Below are 21,679 nucleotides of genomic sequence, written 5' to 3'. Positions count from 1 at the left end.
TCCTAGGTTCCCAGCCGTCTGAGAGGCCTTCTTTGTCTCTTATCCAATCAGACATATTGCCTTGCTCATTCTTCTGCTGAAATACCTCTTGAATTTCTAGCTTTCTCTATAACTCTACAGTCACAACCACATTTGTCCATAATCTTGTCCCTAATTTTAACTACAAAGACCCTCTGGGTATTTTCTCCCCACCCCCTCACTTCCGTCTCTCTCTTTCTCTCACCTAATTCCCTAGTTCTCTTCAACATCTATCTACAGAGAGGGTCTCGAATGCACACTAATTTCACAGTGTCAGCCCCTTGCTTAAAAACTTATTGCCTCACAAATACCGCTCTGCTTGGCATTCACGTGCTGCCGCCCCACCAAGTACTTACTCAGCCTCATCTCTATATGCGCCAGCTTGGTCAGTCTTCTTCCTTTCTTGTCCTGAGTCATGCAAGTTCCCACCTCTGTACCTTTACTCCTGCTGGTCCCCTGGGTGGGATGTCCAGCCCTCACCCCTGCAGCCATCTCAGGCCCATTGTTTCTTTAGTGCCCCAGCTCAAGTCCTCCTTCTGGAAGCCCTCACAGACTGCCTCAGTACCCCTTTTGGGGGTTGCTTCTCTGTAGCTCTCTCACATTTCATTGTGATTTCAAAGTGTCTATCTTCCTTACGTATATTGTAAACACAACAGACATAGTGACCAAGATTTCTGCTTCTTGGCATATTTTGGTGCACATAGTAAGTGCTTAATAAATGATGGTTTTTTTGAAAGGTCATAAGCTTGGACTTAGGGCAAGACCTTTCCATTGCAATATTGGGTCATCCTTATATGTGGTCTGGAGAAACAAAAGGACCTCATCTGCTCATGTTACAACCTAATAGTTTGTGTTCTCAGATAGAATAATTGATCATAAGATTCCTATTTGTGGAAGCAAAATCTTTTTGTTAGATTCTGTGTAAATGATTCTTCTGAACCTCTTAGATTTTCTGGGTAATTACACACTAAGGAAGGTATTTGTTACCTGATCTGGGTCCTCAGTTTTTCTCAGGCTATTTCATGCAACAAAATAGAGACCCAGAGAGCCAGCTTCTGCTCTTGGCATCCTAGAGGAGACACGCTGGCTGGATAAAAGCACTTGGGACTCCTCTCATGACAGCCAGACCTCAGCCCTAGAATGACAGCACTACCATTTGCTGACATTTACCTGTGTCAGGGCTGCACTAGCTCACCTGCATTGTCACCCAACCTCATTTAATTAGGTTGATTGCTTGAAAGATGACTGATTTATGAATCTATAATGAAGCCAGCTCAGAAATTATTTTTGGTCTGTTGAAACTTAAACAGAAGTGGTTTTGACTGGCAAGTTGGTCTGTGTTGAATTTCTTTTAAGAATTTTTTTGGCAAATATACTGAGTTCTAAGTGAAGTGTATGGGGTGGTTCCTTGGTGCCAGTAGGTGATTAGTACTTTTTAAGAGGGGGAAGGTGCTCTTTGTTTTCTGGGTATGGAGCTGGCTTTGGTTTCTTTCACCCATGGTTTATCACCTAAATTTATTTTTCTATTGTAGGACCACCTGGCCCACCAGGTAAGAGCCCATGCATTTTTCTACTTCATGGGGTGGGAGGGATTATCTGGGTGTCTGGCTCCCCAGGATCACTCAGGAAGGACTGAGGTGGGGAAGTAGGGAGAATCTAGAGGTAACCCTGACTATGACTGTGTTCCCCTCCTCTCTCTACCCCAGTCACGAGCTTTCCTGTCCCCTCTCACTTGAGAATCTGCCATCACTGTTTCCCCCTTCCTGCCCCCCCTGCTTCAGACATGGGCAACAAAGGTAGAGAAGGAAGGGTAGAAGCAGGAAAGGATCTGGAAAAGGATCTGCCCAGTTTCACTGGCTAAAGGAAATGACCTTAACTTCAATGAAGAGACTTTTGTTTTTTAATGTTCCTGTTCCCCATGTTTTGATGCAGGACCCCCAGGAATTGATGGGTTACCAGGACACAATGGATCAGATGGACCGCCTGGTCCCCAGGGCCCAAAAGGCGAAAAAGGAGCAAATGGGAAAAGAGGAAAAATGGGTATTTTGTCAACTCTTTAATTACTTTCTTGTTGCTTGTCTCTGTTACCGCATTTGGAAAGGGCCAAAGTGTGTGCAGTGGGGATAACGGGGTTGCATCTCTGCATGCAAGTCTGGTTTAACTCTTGCCTGGAAGCTGCTGTGTTCTGCAGGGCCAAAGACATACTTTTTGGTCCAACTCTCTTGACAGTTTATCTCCAACTGAAGAAGTATTGTCCCTGGGAACTGACTTCCACTCTTCTGCTTGCTCTGATGAAAGCTGACAGACAGAAGGAGCAGGAGCGGCGGCCATGGGGAGGGGTACTCCATGGGTTGTGTGATGGCTGTGTGTGCAATGCCCCAAGTTCTTTGGAGGGTCAGTTCCTGCCTTGCCTTTTCACTGCCTCCTCCTGCCCAGAAAATCTTTGTGTTTGATTAAAAATTAGTTGACTATGTCAGCTCCTGGGTTTTCCTGGCTAGAGGAATAGTTGAAATGATTCGAAAAGAATGGCACTCAGGTTGTAGGGTCCCAGATGTAGACTCCTGTCCAGGGTTCACAGAACGATTACAAAGATGTAGCTGGCATCTCCAAGGGACTTCCTCTGCCCTGCTGTGAGTAGCAGCACTGCCCTCACCCTGGCAAAGGGCCCAGAAGCACCAAGGTGTCAGGTGTGTCCAGGGAGTAGTGAGAAGCAGGGGCTCAAGCAGGGCCTGGCAGGAGGCTGAGGGACAGGCAGGGGCGAGTTCTGAAGGGCTCTGAGCACCAATCCTGGGGAGTTGTGGAGAATGCCTGAGCAGATTCACTGAAAAAAACTGGCACATGGCACGGTGGAAGCTTGAGTGCAGGGGGTAGAGACTACTCAGGAGGCTTCTAGGAAGGCCTGGCTCTCGGCCACTGTGGAGGATGGAGGCTCCATCACACCCTCTTGTTTATTTTCAACCGCTTGGCTCTGCTACCCCAACTCACTTGAACAGGCCCTCGTCTAGAAGGTACAGGAAATTCTCCCAGACAGCACAGTAACTCCTTCCAGCATCTCTGCTCTTATTCCCATAAGCAATTGAACTGAGAGCCAGTGAAGAAGGAGAGAATTGTTCAGGGGCTCTGCCACTTGGCAAAATCTACACACTCATGTTCCCAGAGGGCAGCCTCTGTGAAAATGGGCAGTGTGGTCCACGTCAGCTTGGTCCTCAGAAGACTGGCAATTATAGCCAGAATTACAGAGAAGTAATGGATTGTTCCACGTCCCATAATAATTATAATTATGAATGGATATCAGCGTCGAATAATGATGCCCGTCAGTGTGCAGACATTTGGTTTATTCTGGGAAGCCCCCAGAAATGTGATCCAGTCCTGAGAATTCAGCTCTGGGTATAAGGAATATTATGAGGGACAGCCATGAGGGGGAGGGACCCACCATGCGAGCACTGGGGGTGGGGCAGAGGGGAAAGCGGTGGTTTTCACAGGGGTTGAAACCGATCCCTGGCTTTGCAGAGATGTGCTTAGCGTGCAGCCCATAGCCCAGTGAGAGGAGAAAAGGAAAAGCGCATTCATTTAGGTAGCATGTATTTATGTGGCAGGTACGGTTCTAGATGCTGGAGATCCAGAAATGAGAAAGCTGACAAAAATCTCTGCCTTCATAAAGCTTACATTCTAGTCTGGGCAGATGGACAATAAACAGGATAAATAAGTAGATTATATCATCTGTTACGTGGTGCTAAATGCCAAAGAGAAAAAATAGAGCAAGAAGAGGGGGTGGGAAGTGTGGGTGGGGTGGGGGAGGGTGACTGTAGAGTTGGAAGCCAGGGAGGACCCCTGAGAAGGGACCTGGAAGAGGTGAGAGAGGGAGTTCTGGGGGTTCTGGATGAAAGGGTTCCAGCAGAGTGTGGGAGTCCAGCATGTCCATAGAGCCTGAGGAGGCCACGGCGGCTGGACAGAGAGGATGAGAGGTGAATGTGGTCAAGTTAAGACCAGAGAGGTAAGAAGAACAAATCAGGTTGGACCCAGGCATTTGAAGAACTGTGGTTTGTACTCAGAGCGAGATGGGGAAGGTTGGCAGCACAGCAGAGACCTGCTGTGTCACAGGGATTGCCCTGGCAGCTGTGCTGAGGGCGGCTGCAGGAGGGAAGGGAGAAGGCTTGGAGCAGGAGACAGCAGCAGATGAGGAAGAAGTCTTATCTCCAGGTTTGTTTATCCATGGAGGTTGACCATGTCCTTGTTTTCCTGGAGATCCCATAGGAACTGCAGCAAAGACACAGACCCTCCCCTGCAGCAATTGCCCAGGGATAGGCCTCCTGGAGTCAGCAATGTGGAACAAGAAGCTTCCACTAAGGTGGAGGTTAGAACTGAAGTCACCAAGTGCCCGGCAGGGCGTCCTTGGCCCAGGCCCCAGGAAGGGGAGACTAACCACCCTTGTAGACATATGAGGACAAAGGCTATTTGAAGAGCCTGGCTGTATGGAAGGAGGTTGTTGAAAGCAATGGTCATCCCTGGGCCAGCTCCGACTCCAGAGCAAGGGCTGGGCCGTCCCGGTCACGCTGCTAAAGGCTCTGGGGCTGTGCTTTCCCTCCCTACCTGAGCCTTAGGATGAATCCCATCCTACCCAGAACTCAGCCTTCTTGCAGAGGGACCTGAGCTGGCAGGGCCACAGAGGGGAAATGGCTTCATTCTGAAAGCAGTGAGTAGCCGCTGAGGGGTTTCATGTAGTAGAGAGTGACGTGATCAGCTCTGCCTTCCAGAAGCACCACTGCCACTGCTGCATGAGACCACATTGGAAAAAACACACAAGAGGAGCCAGAGAGGAGACAGGGAGACAGGTCAGAAGCTTTTCACAGTTGCAGGAAGAAAGGAAGACTGGTAGGGATGTGGAGAGACCAACTGATGGAGTTGAGAGGTATTTGGTGAAATCAGCAGGCCGTGGCGGTGGATGAATATATGGAGGAAGGCGGAGGGAGGCCCTGAGACTGGCTCACAGGTCTCTGCCCTGCTTGACTGCTCTTCCCTGACTCAGGTTCAGGGAGCTTGTCAGGAGCTCAGCATGGGATGCGCTGAGATTGAGATGTCCAGGGAGAGGGAATCAGGGGGCCTTGGGGATGCAGGTCTGAAGTCAGAGGAGGCCCTGGGGCGAGAGATCTACATCAGGGAGTATCAGAGGCCATGGGCATGTGGGCATGGGTGTGTGCACTGAGAGAGGGAACTAACAGGAGAGGAGAGCCTGGGTCCAGCCCTGAGAAGCAGCAGCATCTAGTGACCGAGTAGAAGCGGGTGAACCGGCAAAGGAGGCTGAAGATGGGACTGCGCAGAAGAGGGTGGGACTGTTCATCAGCAAATATTTATTGTGAAGTTTCAAAGCACTAGTGGGGAAACAAAACAGACGCAACCCCTATTCTGGAACTTTCCATCCTTGGTAGGAAGGCAGATATTAAGAGTCAACAATCTAATACATCTGTAATCATGACGTGAGATACATGTTTGAAGGAAAGAGCAGGGTGTTATGAGCTGTAGGACAGAGAGAGAGGGGATCAGGAAGTCATGTCTGAGGTCCGACCTGAAGGATGAAAGTGAGGGAGGGAGTGGCCCAGGTAGAGCGCAGGACACCTGCCAAGGCCCTGGCAGCGTGACCTTGTGTTTGAAGTAAGGGGGAGTATTTTGAGGGGGATTAATGGCACTGTGTCTTTTACTGCAATATATTTTTTTTATTTAAACATTCACCATATTGTTTGGTCACACCTCGTAAAGCGCTTAGGGTAGATCCTCACAAATAGTAAGTGCTATATTAATGTTATTTATCGTTGTTGTTTCCAAAAACGGGGAAGGAGAAACTTGGTTTTAGACCAAAAATAAAACTAAGTGGAAATACCTGTATTCATTTGAAAATTCTGACTTAGATTTGAGGAGAATAATTGAACCTAAAAGAGACTTAAATGTTGTCATTTTGCAACTAGCATCTTCAGTGACGTTTGACATTCTGTTGCCTCAAAACCAAACATTTTCTTTCTCTCCATCTGTCTCACTTTCTCACTTAAGAGTTAATGCGACAGTGTCTTCTCTAAAAAGGAAAGCCCCATGAAACCAAAAATAAACACCCTCCTCCTTATTCATCCTAGTCTTGGGGCTGGGTTTTATGCTACACCCTCTCTCTAGGCCCCTTGCCCCCTGCCTCAGTCTGTGATACATGGTCTCGCCAAAAATAAGCTGTCCTCCCTCACCCCCTACAGGGAGGAGGCTGGAATTGGCCCCCACAACATCACGCAACCCCCAACTTTAAAGATGGGAAAACGGCTTGTTTTGAGTGGGTGCCATCGGGGAAGAACAAGAGCAGAGAATACTCATGTATTCTAGCACATGAGTTAGGCAAGCAGAATCTGGCCCTTCTTCTCTGGCAGAATGTGCTGACTGGCGTCATGGGACAAACAATGCCCACGTCCAGGCCACATGGAGTGACAGTGTGACTGTGCACAGCTGAGTCAGGGCAGGGTGGGAAGTGCCACACACGGGTCTTCTGCCGGTGAATGTGATTCGGTAGTGGTGTCACCTGAGACCGGTGCATCTCCAGTGCATGGCTGGAAAGTTTCATCAACAAAAACAAGGGAAACTTTGTCAGAGGCGATGGTCACAAGAGGTTAACAGATTATACGGAGACAAAACATCCCCCACCCTTTCTTAACGAAACCTTAAAGATGAAGATGCAGACCCAGATAGCTTCAAAATACACCTTTAAGGAAAGTGCTTTACTATCGGTAGCTGTAAACACCCACCCCTGTGGGCGCGGACTTACAATAGCTGCAACACAGTAGGAACATTTTCCTGTTTCACACATGGTCTTTTTGAGAAAGAAAATCAAAGGGATAAGAGGAAAGAATAAAAGAAAGGGAAATAGGATGATGATGCAGAAAGGCTTTTTGTGACGAGAATAAATGCCTGAAAAAGAAAACCCTGAAGTAACGAGAAGATACCATTTCCCTGAGCTTGGCTAAATCTGGGCATGTGAAACCTTTAGCCGGTATCAGTTAGACTTGATGCATTGTGCTGACTGGACTCTATGGCAACCGTCTCATCTTTTCTGTCCTGCAGATAATGTGCCAAATTGCCTATTTAAAAGATTGACAAAAGAACGCCTTCTCATGCAGAGATCCCTGATTAAAGGTTCCTCTTCAGTGAGCAAACCACCCTCTTAAGTGAGCAAACCACTTTCCCTGCAAGATGTCCTGATGACCCTGGGCAGGGATGACCCAGACCTATGCGTTGCCAGTGCTGTTGTGGGACGTGTATCACAAGCCATTATCCACCCAAGAGGCACGATTCGCCCCCGTGTTACTGAATCCATGGCAGAGCAAATGCTGAAAATGGAGGCGCTTCCGCTCTTCCTCGCATCCCCTTCTGTTATGTCCCTAGCTCCTCTCAGTGAGTGACACCTGCCCGAGACCTCCACTGGCAGGGGCAGGGAACCCAAGACTCCCAGCTACCTCTGAATTTCATGGTTTTTACTGAGATGTTTTTTCAGGTTGGCTGAAGTCTAGCAAATGTTTCTTTGTTCACTACATTTTCGAATAGTGATCAACATTTAAAGATTCTTTTGTACACTGCTCTTTTCCTTGGGATGGTCTCTACAGGGTCCCTTGAATATGGAAGAGCAGAAACCATTTTGAATATTTACCTCTCCTTTGGCGTAAAGGAAAAGGTGCTAAGAGCTCCAGATTTGTGTTTTCGGGAATAATTACCTTCAATGGCAATGCAGAATATTTGAGTACCATCTGTGATGTGCTATGATATGATGTGATGCCATGACCTCTCCATTGCTGAAAGGGTGTGAGAAGAACCAGTTGGGGGATAGAGAGGCTTTGAGGGTTTGATGGGAGGTCGATATAAATGACCTCTAGGTGCCTTCCAATCCAGAATTCTATGAGTCCCTTGGGAAGTTATATTGACTCCTATGGTGCTAGCAGGCAGTGAGGGTCGGGGCAGTCCAGATTTGATTTTAAATCTGGAGGGAGGACAACTGCAATGCTAGAAGGATGACAAAGGGTGGGGAGTGTCCAAGTTGATGGGCAATAGGAGAGGGGTGAATGGGTACTTACTTAGCCACAGCCTATAAGAAGGGACGTGGGGACTGGCAGGGTAATTAGAAAAGGCAGTGGATCCTAAGCCCTCTTGGTTATAGACTTTGAGAGGAATTCAAGTTTTGCTTGCACTAAAACATGCCTCTGGCTCTTTCCTGTTGCCTGAAATCGCTGCCACTTTGAGCCATATCTCCATTGAGCAGTATCTCCAGGAGGCTGTCATCAGAAGGAACAGATGTCTCCCTGCAATGAGATCATGTTAATTCATCCATATTGTATGATATTAGGCAGTCACTTTCTGTCTCAGGGCTTCAGTGCCCCTGCGTCCTCATGAGTTCTAGTAGCTTTTAAACAGATGCCTTGACATTTTCTACATAAATAATCACATCACCTACAAATAAAGACAATTTTAATTCATCATTTCCAATGTGTCTTTTATTTCTTTTTCCTTGCTTTTTAGCACTGGCTAGGATCCCCAGTAGTGCGAAATAAAAGTGATGACAGTAGATAACTTGCCTTATTTCTGATCTTAGAGGGAAAGTATTCAGTCTTTCATTATTAAGGATGATGTTAGCTGTAGATTTGTCAGAGATGCCCTTTTTCAGATTGAGGATGTTTCCTCCGTTCCTAGTTTGATGAGAATTTTTATCAAGAATGGGTGTTGACTTTTATGAAATGCTTTTTCTGTATCCATTGAGATGACCATATGATTTCCTCTTAAATTGTTAATTTGCAGCATCACATTGAGTGATTCAAATTTGGGACTTTATTCTGGCCTGTGGTTAAATTACTTGCAGATCAGTTTAATCCTTTCAAAGCTCGTTTGTAAGCATTGCTATGATGGATCCACAGCAGCCTTGACTCTTGGGCTAATTTAGCCCCACTACTAAAACAAGACTTTTCCAAGGACTCTACCCAATATCCCACCATTTTCTGAGATCTCTCGGCCTTGAGTGGTGGGAATGATAACTTTCCCTGTGCCGGCTCTGAGAATTGTGCAGTGAAGTGCTTTCTGTTCATTCCTTTCCCTGTCTTACACCCTGTACAGATCATTACTCAGCCAAGAACTCAAGTTCTGAAGTTCTCTGGCAGTTTCTACACAACTATCTCTTCTCTCATATTCTGTCTCACAAATTCCAGCCACCTCTATGTCCCTAAATTCTTGTTTTTGTTTCTTCAGAACCGTGAGATTGCCAGGCTGTGTTTGGGCCCCCCTCCCTGTGCTTCTGGCTGGAAACTGCCCACCAACAGTATTCTGTGACAACCCTGTGAACCTAGCTCGTGCCCCTTCTCCCAGGGACTGGGACCCTGTGCTGCCCAAAGTGCAATGCTGAGACAGGTCCTGGCGTAGATCTTGGCAATTGCTAGCTGTGTACGGCAGGACTGCAATTCCTGTAGTAATGGCTCCCCAGGAGCAGAGGCACAAATTTCACCCACTGCAATTTGTTCACACTATAACCATCCCTTTTAATGCCTGCCCTAAAGCAACTTGCTTTGCTATTTTGATTAAAAGCATTTTGCATTGGAATGTCACAGAAAAGGGCATTGATGATGGAATCAGAAGATCTTTGCTGCTCACTTAGCAGCATCAGTTATAACAACTGTAGGTCTTAGTTCCAACTTCCACAAAATGAGAGCAAGGATTAGTGCCCAGACTCCACTCCGATAAGTTATAAGGAATAAACCAGAGAATGCACATCACAGCACCCACCGTTTAGCATCAAGCCAAACCCTTGGAGTGCTCCATCCAACCTGTGTGGATAGATCAGACTTCTGATCAGGACTTACCTTCTTCTCTTTCTGTGACTGTCCCTTCTTGTGGTTCAGTCCTCTCTTCATCCTGTTGTCCTAATCAAAGGTCTAAAACTGTTCTATTAGAGCCACTTGGAAATACTATTCCTTAACCATGCTTACACTGCTGTCCTAAAATGGTTATATGTGTCAAGTATTTTGTTTTTGAAGCTGCTTCACCTTGAAAGTACACGGTACGATATCACAAAGAAGCGTGCCAGAATTTCTTGCACAACAACTAATAAATCATTGTTTTTCTCAGGGCTACCTGGAGCTACGGGAATTCCAGGGGAAAAGGGAGACACCGGTGAACTGGGCTTGACCGGAAACGAGGGACCAGCAGGGCAGAAGGGTGAAAAGGGAGACAAAGGGGACGTGTCCAATGATGTGCTACCCACCGGTAAGAGGCTGGCGCTTGGGCCCTCTTCCGGGGTGAACAGGCCCCGAGCCCTCCCTGGGCTTTAATGCAAGGGCTACTCTGGGTTTTCTCTCTTCATTTGCCTTATGAGTATGTGGCCACCCATTTTGTAGCATGTTTCAGAATTCTGCGTTTTCAAAAAGAAGGAAACTGTGCATGTTACCCAATGTTGGCAAGACCAGATGTGGGATCTAAGCAAAAGTAGGTTAAGGAATTCAGAGCTAAACATTTTGGTTGGATTGAATTAGGATAAAGGAAGCTTCATTTTTCCAAATATTAATATCTGTTAAATCCAGCACAATCCAGAACAATACAAGTAAGCAAGCCATTTAAGATACTCGGAAAACAACTAATAGGAAGCACACGCATTGTCTTCACATCAAAGTCGGACCATCCCCAGGCCCTTATCCTCAGCCTTTGACACAATACCGGGGCAAACAGCACTGCTGATCTTTTTCTGGTTTTCAGCCCTGGTTAAAAGCAGACAGTTGGTGTCTGTGGGGGTGAAGGTGGAGGTGCAGTGAGCCACAGAAAGACAATCACATGGTGAGAAGAATAGGTGAAAGCTGATGGTCACGGAGGAGGAAGAGACAGGAGAATTTTAAAAGCACAGTGCTTTGGAGACCATTTATATCATAAAAACATCACTATCCTATTACTGTATTCAATAAATGTCTATTGAGTTTCAGAGAGCACCATTTGCTAAGAGCTGAGACTAGGAATATGAAAATGACAGACATGACATCTGTTCTTAAGAAGCTAAGATGATAGATATTCAGAATGATGACCCTGAATCACTTGCCCATCCATCCATTGAAAATATACTGATCACCTGCTATTTGCCAGACACTGTGCTAAGACCAAAGCATCGAGGGAAGATCAAATTGTGTCTCTCATGCTTTGTTTCATAAAAGGGAGGTTGCTATGCAAAATACATAAAATTTAAGAAGTGTTTTGACAGGGTAATGTATGTGAATATACTTTGAAAATATAAGATTGTGTTACACTTCAGTTATATGGGAAGTCTCTACATCCAGAATACTGCATTCTCCGATACTGAACAAGTGAGGGGTGATGACAAACCTTTGAGAAAAGCAACCTCCCTGAGTGTACCCCAATTCAGGAGACGAGGCCAGAGCTGAGTGGTCAGAGAGTAGAGAAGGCGTAGGAGGGTTGGATCATGTCTGCCCTGCCTACAGATCTCTGCCCCTTCAAGAGTGGGCACAGACCGACCTCCAGCCTCTGTGATCCCTGCTTGCCGACTCTAAAGAGACTGAAAAGGCTTATTTGGTCTGACTGGGAAGAGGCAGCGAAAGAGACCTTAGATCACCAGTGGCAGCCCCAAACAGGAGGGTAGAACCAAAGGGCTGAACAACCCAGCCCAGTGGCGTCCTTATTAAAACTCCAGAATGAATGGCCCCTGCAGAAGGTGCCTCCACATTAGCTACCTGAAGTTAGAGGAATGGCTGCCTGCAGATGTGTAGGGCTGCCGGCTGTCAGAGCGGTCACCCCAGTGACCTGTCATTCTCAAAGGGGAGGGCAGGGAGGATGAGGCTCAATTTGGAGATGAAGAAGCAGGCTCAGCAGGATTAAGCTGCCTGCTCAAGGTCACAGAGCTGGACAGAAGCTCCTGATACCTGGCTGCACAGGTAGAGACTTTAAAAAATACAGATGAATAAAAACAATCACAGGGATGTAAAGTACAGCACAGGGAATATAATCAACAACATTTTAATAACTATGTATGATGTCTGATGGGTACTAAACTTATCGGGAGGATCACTTTGTAAGTTATATACATGTCTAACTACTATGCTGTACACCTGAAACTAATATAATATTGTATGTCAACTGTGCTTGCAAAATTAAATAAAATAAAAAAATACAGATGAGCAACATCCCCGCAATTCTGATCTAATTGGTCTGGGATGGGGTCCAGGCATTAGAATTGTATTAAAGCTCCTTGGGCAATTCTAATAAGCAGTCAGGGTTGAGGTCCACGGACGTCAGCCAGTGAAATGGGGATGAGCTTTGGAGTGAGCCCCACGTGAGGCTGGGTTCCAGCCCTATGCAGTGTGTGACCTTGGGCAAAGCACCGAATTTCCCTCAGACTCAAGTCACTGAGGGGTTACTACTGCTACTTCACAGAGTGGATGGGAAGAACGACAGGGAGGAGATTTGTAAAATTCGTGGCACGCAGTTCCTGTCATGTAGTTGGAACTCAGCACTTGCTGTGGGTGCTTCCTCAGCTCTGCACGGACAAGGCTAGAGCAGTCACTTCTGGGAGGGGTTGCTTAGCGAGCTTCCCTGCAATTGCTCATTCTCCTGTTCCCTGGTGTGAAACCCATCTCTGATTATGCCTCTTTAATCAACCTCTCTCCCCTATCCCCTTTCTCTCTCTCTCCAGGTGCCAAAGGTGACCCAGGCCCATCAGGCCCGCCTGGCCTACCTGGGCCCCCCGGCCCTCCAGGTCCCCCAGGGCCCCCCGGAAGCAGAAGATCTAAAGGCTCTCGGCAGCCAAACATGTTCAACGGCCAGTGCCCAGGTCACCAAACCTGCCCCAGGGAATCTGTCTTTTCTGCTTGTGTCACAACTCTTGGGCTTCATCCAGATTTTGTGACCAGATTTTTTAAACAGCGGGAGGAGATTGTGTCCAAAGTGAGAGTTTTCTCTCACAACATGTTTATGGAAAGCCTGGGAATGAGGACCGGTGGCAAGTTTAAAATTCGCCCCCCTACCTGTTCGCTCATCCTTCTCCCTTCGCTTATCACCAGACTATTCCTCTTCCTTGCCAAATCCACCATCCTTCTCCCCCGAAATCATCTCGAAGGCTAAGCTGTTCACTTTGGAGCGTGAAGGGCTCGACTGATGCTTGAGGAGGTGACGGGCAAGTTCAGTTTGGTCAAATCGCCACAGCACTGCCATTGCCACTTTGAGTGCTAACAATGTTCCGGGCATGGTGCTAAGTGCTTAGGTCATTTAATTCTCACAGCAATCCTAGGATATATGCATTGTTATTGTCACCAATTTATAGAACAAAATTAAAACCTCCAGTTGCTAAATAGCTTGCTAAAGGACAATTAGGAAGTGACAGAGCCAGGATTTAAACCCAGGTGTGTCTGTGAAGTCTCTGCTCTTAGAGCATTTTCCTTTCGGAGATGGAAATTCACACTTTGAGACTAAGCCAATCAAAGGCAAGGAACACCTGATCTCTGGTAGACCAAGAGGACTTGTTCTTTGGCCAGTTTGTAACAGAGGTGGCCACAGGCTTAGAAATCAAGAGCCATATTAATGGAAAATACTTTGAGGGTGATGCTAAAGAGTCTCCTCAAAAGCAGTGACCTGGGACCTACTCACCTACTTGGGCCATGAGGAGGCCCAACTTGATGCTGTCGCTTCCGTGGCAGAGAGGAGGGCCGTGCTCGAGTGTCCCTCACACTTGCTGTGGATTTCACTGCCACTTTTCTAAACAGTCTTTAGTTCTGTTCGGTGCACTATTCTTTCTGGAAGGCATTTAGGGGGCATGCACTCAGCTGTCAGAGTGGGCGAGTATGTGCTTTCAAAGCACACACACACACACACACACACACACACACACACACACACCCCTAAATGGAGCCTGATTACAATTCTGCTCAGCAGTTAGCTGCTCATACGCTGGTGTTCAGCACCACCCCCTCCATTAGCGTCAGCCCTTTGTTCAGCTTCCCTCGCAGAATGAACTGAGGGGGAACCTTAGCCCGAGAGGAGGGCAGATCTGACTGAGCTTTGTGGAATTCGACTTTGCAGGGCTCTGTCAGCCAGTGACAGTGGGTGCCTGCAGAAGCACTCTCCTCTGCCTGCCTGTGGACTGAGAGGCTGGTGGGCAGGAGTTGGGCTCCAGAGTTGTGAAGACTGCTTTAAATGACAGGCCATTATCTTCCACTCTGCCCCCTAAAAATTAGTCCTCTGCAGCCAAGCTTCCTGCATCTGACCTTGACCCTCTCTCCAGCCAAATTCCATTTCTTTAACCCCTTTCCTGCCCCCACAGCTTTAGAAGCAGGTTGGCACAACCAGGAATTAATGAGAGTCTTTTCTTCAGACTAAGAACAGGAGGGTCTCCCTGTCCCTTTCTTGTGCAAAGCCCAAGTTCCTAAGTAGAAACTCCAGATGAAACTCAGAGGCAGCAGGACTGCATGTGGGGGAGTCGGAACAGATCCCTGAGACTGCTCTCATTGGGTGACAGAAGGACTTCAGAGAAACACTGCTCCTCCAGCTAGAAAGAAGCTTGGAGATCATGGAGGGTCCCGCCCCCTTATTTTACTGATAAAGAAACCTCTCCAGATTATTCTGTGAGCTTCCCTACTGACAACAGAGCTGCTCCTTTCTACCCAGCAACCACAAGGTGATGTGAACCCATCAGACTTGTCTAGGCCAGTGGGCCTGGCCTTCCCCAGAAAGCCCGATTTGCCCCAACCTGCTCCAGACCAGGGCCTTTACCCCAGTCAATCCACTCCCTGTGTCTGCGCTGACCATGTTCCTCTCCTCCTCCCATCCTGCTTCTGCCACCCTGAGCCACCTCTTCACCAAAAGTCTGAATTCAGCCCATTGGGAACAATGGGAACAGTGAATTCCAATTCAGGTGTAGCTTCAAACCAGCTCCGAATCAGGGACCCATCAAGGACTTGAATCCCATAGGCCTTCCAGCAAGGCAAGTGGGGAAATGGTGGTGAGGGGCTCCGATGTTTCTGGGCCGGGCTGCCTCAAGTCTCTTCCTCTGTGATTCCTCCCCCAGCAGTCCTGGAAGCAGGGGTAAAATGGGCCACCCACTCATAAGGCTGCTCCTCACACCTCTACGTCGGCTTCCCTGAAAGTGAAAATCCTTCCAGAACAATGCAGTAATAATAATACCACCTGCCCAGAGAGACCAGGAAAGTGTCAGGAAACCTCTCTTTCCATCCGACGGCTGAGGGCTTGAATGGGCTGGCTCAGGCCACTTTTTCCCCTTTTACTGAAATCCTCTTGGCATCGTACCATCTTAGCAACTGTAGTCACCGTGCAGGGGGAAAATTTGTAAGTGTATGACTTGTTTAAAAGCAAGCAATCAGAAAACTTGGTGGGCCTAGTGTAAGGGATGCTTGGGCCTAGAGTCTGTATTGAGGTTGGGGAAAGCGCCAATGATAGAGTTACACAAATCTCACTGTGCCAACTGCATGTGCTCTGATTATTGTTGTTTTAGGTGAAACATGTGCTATCCCCAACGACGATACCTTGGTTGGAAAAGCTGATGAGAAAGTCAGTGAACACCATTCCCCACGAGCAGGTACAGGAACAAAGCACCCTATTTTGAAATTCAGAAATTGGATACCTTAAAATCATAATTGGCGGGCGAGTAACTTTCTCCTCTTTTGGTAGAATCCACGATCACTTCCATTGGAAATCCAACGCAAGTATTAAAAGTTACGGAAACATTTGGGACTTGGATAAGAGAGTCTGCTAACAAGAGTGATGAACGGATCTGGGTGACTGAACATTTTTCAGGTACTTTCACTTGGCAGGTGATCGGTATCTGTTGTCATGGTATCTTTCATTTGTTGCCTACCTTCAGGCTGATTCTCTGCCTGTGTGTCTGAAATCCCTGCTAATTGGTGTCACAACTGCTCTCCATTTTAGAAAGCACAAATGAGTGGGCAGAATACTTTTCTCCTTTGAGCACACTGATCGCTCATGACTGGGCACCCCTAATGGAGCTTATCCAATTTTAGGCAAAGTATCCAGAAGGAAACAACATAGCATTATGACTGATGGTCTCATAAACCCCAAAACCATAATGGGGAAGAAATGTCAGAGACAAAATCTCTTGCACTGTTCATCTATCTCTGAAGGTGGCACCCCCAGGAGAGTACTTTTGGCCATCTTCTCAGGTATTTGGTGGACAGAGAGCCCAGGGGAAAAGGTGAAGGGCCATCTTGCAGAGACACTGCATCTGAGCATGATTCTAGTCATACTGCCCCAAAGGGATGTGGTCAGGAATTGCTGGTCGTGGTAGCAGTGAGCTCATTCCAGAAAGGGTCTGGCCATACTCACTGGTCAGAGCAATACTGAGATATGCTGCTTCATTTCTTCAGGGCTAACTGATCAGCTGGTAGTGACTGCCCAGATTACCAGCTGAGCAGCATTCTGGGGCTCGAACGGAAAGAGAAATAGTAATGTGAATTAGCAGTGGCTGCTGTGGAAGGCAGGAGGGACTGAACAACCGCCAGGTATTTGCTATTCCTAGTACAGGCCTATGTCAATCTGACAGAACATTTTATAAACAATCTGGAGTGGGGCTGGGAGGGGGTGACACAGTTTTCCTGGGAGGGGCAAAGCTGACTCTGTGGCTACTGCATTTGAAAGGCCCTTGAGAATCCATAGGAGAGAAGTGGACTTTTGAGTTTGGAAATCTGAGACTCTTCAAATTGGACAAGGTCGCTTGCAGGACATCTCACTCCAACTTCCCTCCTTTTCACCTTCCTCCCTCCACTCACTCCCAAGCTGTGACTGCCAGACCAGAGCGATGGTAACAGCCTTTCCCTGGCTTCCCTCCTGCAGGCATCAGGGTGAAGGAATTCAAGGACCAGCCCTCCCTGCTGAATGGCAGTTACTCGCTCATCCACCTCCCGTATTATTTCCATGGCTGTGGGCATGCCGTTTACAACAGCTCTCTCTACTACCACAAAGGAGGCTCCAACACCATAGTGAGGTGAGTCACTTGGGGCCCCGCAGCACCTTCTCATGTGTCCCAGACATCACCCGTGGTCTCCACAGCCTCAGTAGAAATAAAGAGGTGGACCAGAGCCTCTGCAGCCCTCTAGCTGTAGCCCTGTTTGAAACAACAGTCCCAGTATGATGAAAGCCATGGTCCTAGGCATTCAAGACAAGAGACAAGCTCCTTGAGGGAGGCCTAGGATCCTTCTCCCTCCCGCCTTCTTCAGCCTCAACACCCGCGTTGGCACTGGAGCACTCAGGTTAGGGTGGGGACGGGCTTTCTAGTATAACGTGCAGTTAAACCAGCCACACGAGACACATGTCAGCTATGGCTGGCAATGCCCTCCCTTTGCCTCTCAGCGCGTCATCTACCAGCCTGCCCCAGCGTCCCAACGTGTCCCCAGCAACCTCATTTGGGCAAGAGTCTTGTGCTAATAGAAAAGGACAGCGGCGGACCCACCTCCTGTTCCAAAGTCGTCATTCCCCAGACATACTCCTTCCTCTCCATTTCTCCTCATTTAACCCTGTGGCTCCCTGTTGCCATTTATATCAGGCTTTTACATGGGGGTGAAGTGGTCGGGGAGTTCTGGGGTGAATGAGCCCCAGAAAGAGGATTAGCCCCTGTAAGAATGAGTCTTCTAATGAAGCTAACCTTGCGTGATCCACTGGTTCAGAGACTTGTACTGAGGCCCTCTCTGTGGCAGGCCACAAGCTGGGAGCAGAGGGAGAGACACACCGAATTAGATCCTTTGTGTGTGGGGAGAGACGAGCCTCATGAGGGACTGCCGCTGCTGGGTGCCAGTACCAGGCAGGGAGTGAACGGCCGTCCCGAATTCCAGGCCTTCAGGGGAAGGCGAGCCCCATGAACTGACATGGGCAGGCAGGGCCTTCTCAAGCCCTCCCTCTTCTTTAGTTTCTCTTCAAACTTACTTCAGGGCTTCTTAGCTGGCTTCAAATTTGTGATGCTTCAAGGCATATCCCCAGATTCACACGCTTCACATTTCTTCTGCTGCTCAATGGCACCCTCTAGTGTTTTCCTTTTCTTTTAGCCCATGTCCCTGAATTTTCATTCCTGGAATCGGGTACCTTTTGAATCATAATTCACTTTTTGATATGGTCTAAATTTGGACTTGGTCAAATAAGGCAGCCTCCAGGAGCTGAGGGCGTGGGATTCCATGTTGTGGCTTCATTGATCGGTCACTTACCAGACAAATAAGCTGACTTCACAGCCATGACTTTGCTACATCTCTTCCAGCTGGTGACGTTCTCCTTCATTTAGATTCCTGTGAAATTTTGGACTTAAAATTCCAGCACGGAGTGGAGGAAGAACCCCCAAACTCGGAGTTAGAAAACCTAAGCTCAAACTCTGGCTCTGCTACTTATTTGAGTTTTCCTAGGCCAGTCACTTCTTTTTCGTGTGCAAAAATGAAAGGACTGGACTAGATCATCTTTTGCAGCCTCTGCAACTCCAGGAATCTTTGACAGGGCATTTCAGGAGGTCAGCAAACACCTGAGGATTCTTGAGGTTAAGGAATTTCCCTGGGGTCCCATGGCTAATAGGTGGACACTGCGAGGTCCTTTACACTCCTGCTGCTCATAGCACTGGGATGGACCACTAGTACAGCTGTGACCTGGGAACTTACTAGAAATGCAGAATCACAGGCCCCACCCCAGTTTAATAAAGGAGACTTAAAAATCCACCCTCGTCCACAAAAGTCGTGACTCAAATCTACTGTTTTTTTTTTTTTTACACATTTCAGATTTGAATTTGGCAAAGAAACGTCCCAAACTCTGAAGCTTGAAAATGCCTTGTATTTTGATCGAAAATACCTCTTTGCCAATTCCAAGACTTACTTCAATTTAGCTGTAGATGAAAAGGGGCTTTGGATTATCTATGCTTCCAGTGTGGATGGCGCGAGCATTCTTGTAGCCCAGTTGGATGAGAGGACATTCTCTGTGGTGCAACACATCAATACCACGTACCCCAAATCCAAGGCCGGCAACGCCTTCATTGCCCGAGGGATCCTCTATGTCACGGACACCAAAGACATGAGGGTAACATTTGCCTTTGATTTGTTAGAAGGGAAACAGATCAACGCAAACTTTGATTTAAGAACTTCCCCGTCTGTTCTTGCCATGTTATCATACAATATGAGAGACCAACATTTATATTCGTGGGAAGATGGCCATTTAATGCTTTATCCTATGCGGTTTTTATCAGCTACATTCAACCAGTGACGGGATGCATTCTGTTCCCCTCAGGAAATTTCAGTTCTCTGGCACCATTTCTATCCCAACAGAAAACTATCTTTAAGGGTAGCCAGGTACTTGGCTATCGTACTCTCATGACATGAGTGTGATGCTCTTTAAATTCAGATTCTTTAGAGGAAAATAACAGACTGGAAGTCAAAACGGCTGAGATTTGCTGACTCCTCCACAAACTAGCTGGGCCAGTTACCTCTCCCTCTTCAGGCCTTGTTTTCCCCACTGGTAACATGAAAGGGCTGGATAAGATGATGGGTGAGATTTTCCCTACCTGTAGGGAATTCTGTGACTCTTGGCTATTGCTGCTCTCGCCACTTTTATATATTCGGTCTTGGGTTTTGGTGTTTAGACATGTGCAGAGCAAATTGACCTCTGAGCTGATCAGCCTGATTGCTTGAGCAATGAATTCTTAAATGCTGACTTATATTTGGTGCCTTGGGAAGCTGCACTGACCCTTTAAGGCTGCTGAGGTACCATGTTACCTATAATTTATTACCCTTCTCGGCATCTGCACCTGCTACCACAGCACCGGAATGACTATTACCCTCAGCTTCTGATTGCCACTCCAAGATTAGCAGAAGCCAGGAACAGCTACATGCCCAGGGGTCCTAATGAAATAGAAACAGGCCCTTCCACGGTCCTATCAACTTCTGATAATGCTGATTTGCAGCTGTGGGAAATACACTGGCTTCCGGTCTCACTGGCTTTTTCTACCACAGCTATGGATCCACTCTCCATACTAAATACCGTGTGCGTGGGCCTTAATCTAGCTAGAACCGCGGGAAGTACTTTGCAGTTTTCAGAAGAGAGGCACCATGTGGTTATTATCTAGACCAGGGATGGGCAAACTATGGCCCTCGGGTCACAGCCAGCCCATCAACTGTTTTTGTAAATAAAGTTTTATTGCAACACAGTTACACGCATTTGGGTGTGTGTTATATAGTCTGTGACTACTTCTGCGCTATCATGGCAGAGTTGAATCATTGCAAGAAAGTTGAGTAGTGGCCCGTAAAAGCTAAAACATTTACCCTCTGGCCCTTTACAGCAAAAGTTTGATGACCCCCGACCTAGCATATAAAGGGAGCCTGACTCTTGGAAGGGCTTACTCACCAGAGCCTATTTGTTATGTTTTGTTTTGTTCCAGATCAAGAAGTGCTCATTTCGTTTTTGGTAAAGGGGAAGGGTGAGAACAGCATAAAATTAAGGGGCCTTCCTAAAAGCAGTTAGTGAACTGTCCTTCCCCTCGTATAGTTTCAAAGGATGTGATCTGGTCCCCTTGAATGCCAGGAGAAAATCCAGTTTAACTTGCTCTGAAATGTCCTTGTTATGTGTATTTTCCTGCCAACTCAGTACTTCAAACATCCTTCACCTGGCACTGAGGTCCAGGCAGGGCCACTGACAGTAGAGAGGAATCTAGAACATTACTAGGGCCCTGCGGCCAGGAAGGGGACCTAAGGGAAGTCTTATGTAATGACTTTTCAGCGATTTGCCCTCACTGGATACATGTGTATGCTGGGGAGAGCTTCTGAAACTTTCTGACCGGCGCCAAATCCATTCTCACTGAACCTGAGTCCTGGTTTTATACTTTATTAATAGACACATTTTAAAACTTAGGGGAATGTACAGATTCAAATATTTAAATCTCAAAAAAAAAATATTTAAATCTCCCCACCCCTGAAAATACCTAGGCAGCTATTAGGGAATTTTTTGTTGTGTTCTCAGAATAAGGGTATTTGAAACTTTCCCTCCCCATCCCCCAAGTTTTTAATTAGACTGGTTGTTTCATGTCATCACAGCTTTTTAAAAATACTCTTTTCAAATTCATGTTTTGTAAAAAAGTAGAGTTTCATGTTCAAGATCAATGTATCGAATGAATGCTAGTCTTCTTGTAAAGTATTGAAACAAATGTGTTGCTGTTGCTGGATACAGGGGACCTGGATATGAATATAATTTCATAGTAATAACCATATGAGCAATAGTAATATAGACAATACTAATTGTATGTATGGTAGTGACCAAAAGAGGTTAGTTATTAAATTAGCACATTAGCACATATTCCTTTTAGGAACAAGTTTTAGAAACCCGTCTTGCTTGACATCTGAGTTATCTTGATTCCTTAATTGTGGGTAAGGAATCACCTGCTCACTACTGGAGGAGCTTATACTGGGATTTTTTTTTTTTCTATGGCAGTGTAATATATAAGGACAACTGAGTTTTATCAAGGTGTAGTGGGTCATTTTGTAATATGGTTGAAAGTTTGTCTTTACAGAGTGAAAAGAATTAAGATTTTACTCATTCTTTCCTGCAAGCAGTAGTTGATTAAAGAAAAAAATAGAAAAGGTTTGGGCTCATTGTAAATGTTTTAGAGTCAAGATATCATTTT

The 21,679-nt window shown here is 46.8% G+C and overlaps 1 protein-coding gene across 2 annotated transcripts in view; it reads left to right on the top strand.

Moving 5' to 3' along the window:
- GLDN (gliomedin) overlaps positions 1 to 20,209 on the top strand; it is a 50,945-nt gene extending 30,736 nt beyond the window's left edge. For both annotated transcript variants that reach the window (XM_033108820.1, XM_033108821.1), the window contains exons 3-10: positions 1,551 to 1,568; positions 1,951 to 2,058; positions 10,147 to 10,284; positions 12,710 to 12,847; positions 15,521 to 15,604; positions 15,697 to 15,822; positions 16,876 to 17,026; positions 18,792 to 20,209. In XM_033108820.1, coding sequence (XP_032964711.1) covers positions 1,551 to 1,568; positions 1,951 to 2,058; positions 10,147 to 10,284; positions 12,710 to 12,847; positions 15,521 to 15,604; positions 15,697 to 15,822; positions 16,876 to 17,026; positions 18,792 to 19,269 — 1,241 coding nt within the window. In that variant the 3' untranslated portion in view covers positions 19,270 to 20,209. The remainder of the gene's footprint in view (positions 1 to 1,550; positions 1,569 to 1,950; positions 2,059 to 10,146; positions 10,285 to 12,709; positions 12,848 to 15,520; positions 15,605 to 15,696; positions 15,823 to 16,875; positions 17,027 to 18,791) is intronic.
- The last annotated feature ends 1,470 nt before the right edge of the window (positions 20,210 to 21,679 follow it).

Source organism: Rhinolophus ferrumequinum, chromosome 6 (genome assembly GCF_004115265.2).
Source record: "Rhinolophus ferrumequinum isolate MPI-CBG mRhiFer1 chromosome 6, mRhiFer1_v1.p, whole genome shotgun sequence".
NCBI lineage: Eukaryota > Metazoa > Chordata > Mammalia > Chiroptera > Rhinolophidae > Rhinolophus > Rhinolophus ferrumequinum.
This window is presented reverse-complemented; position numbering and strand designations above follow the sequence as displayed.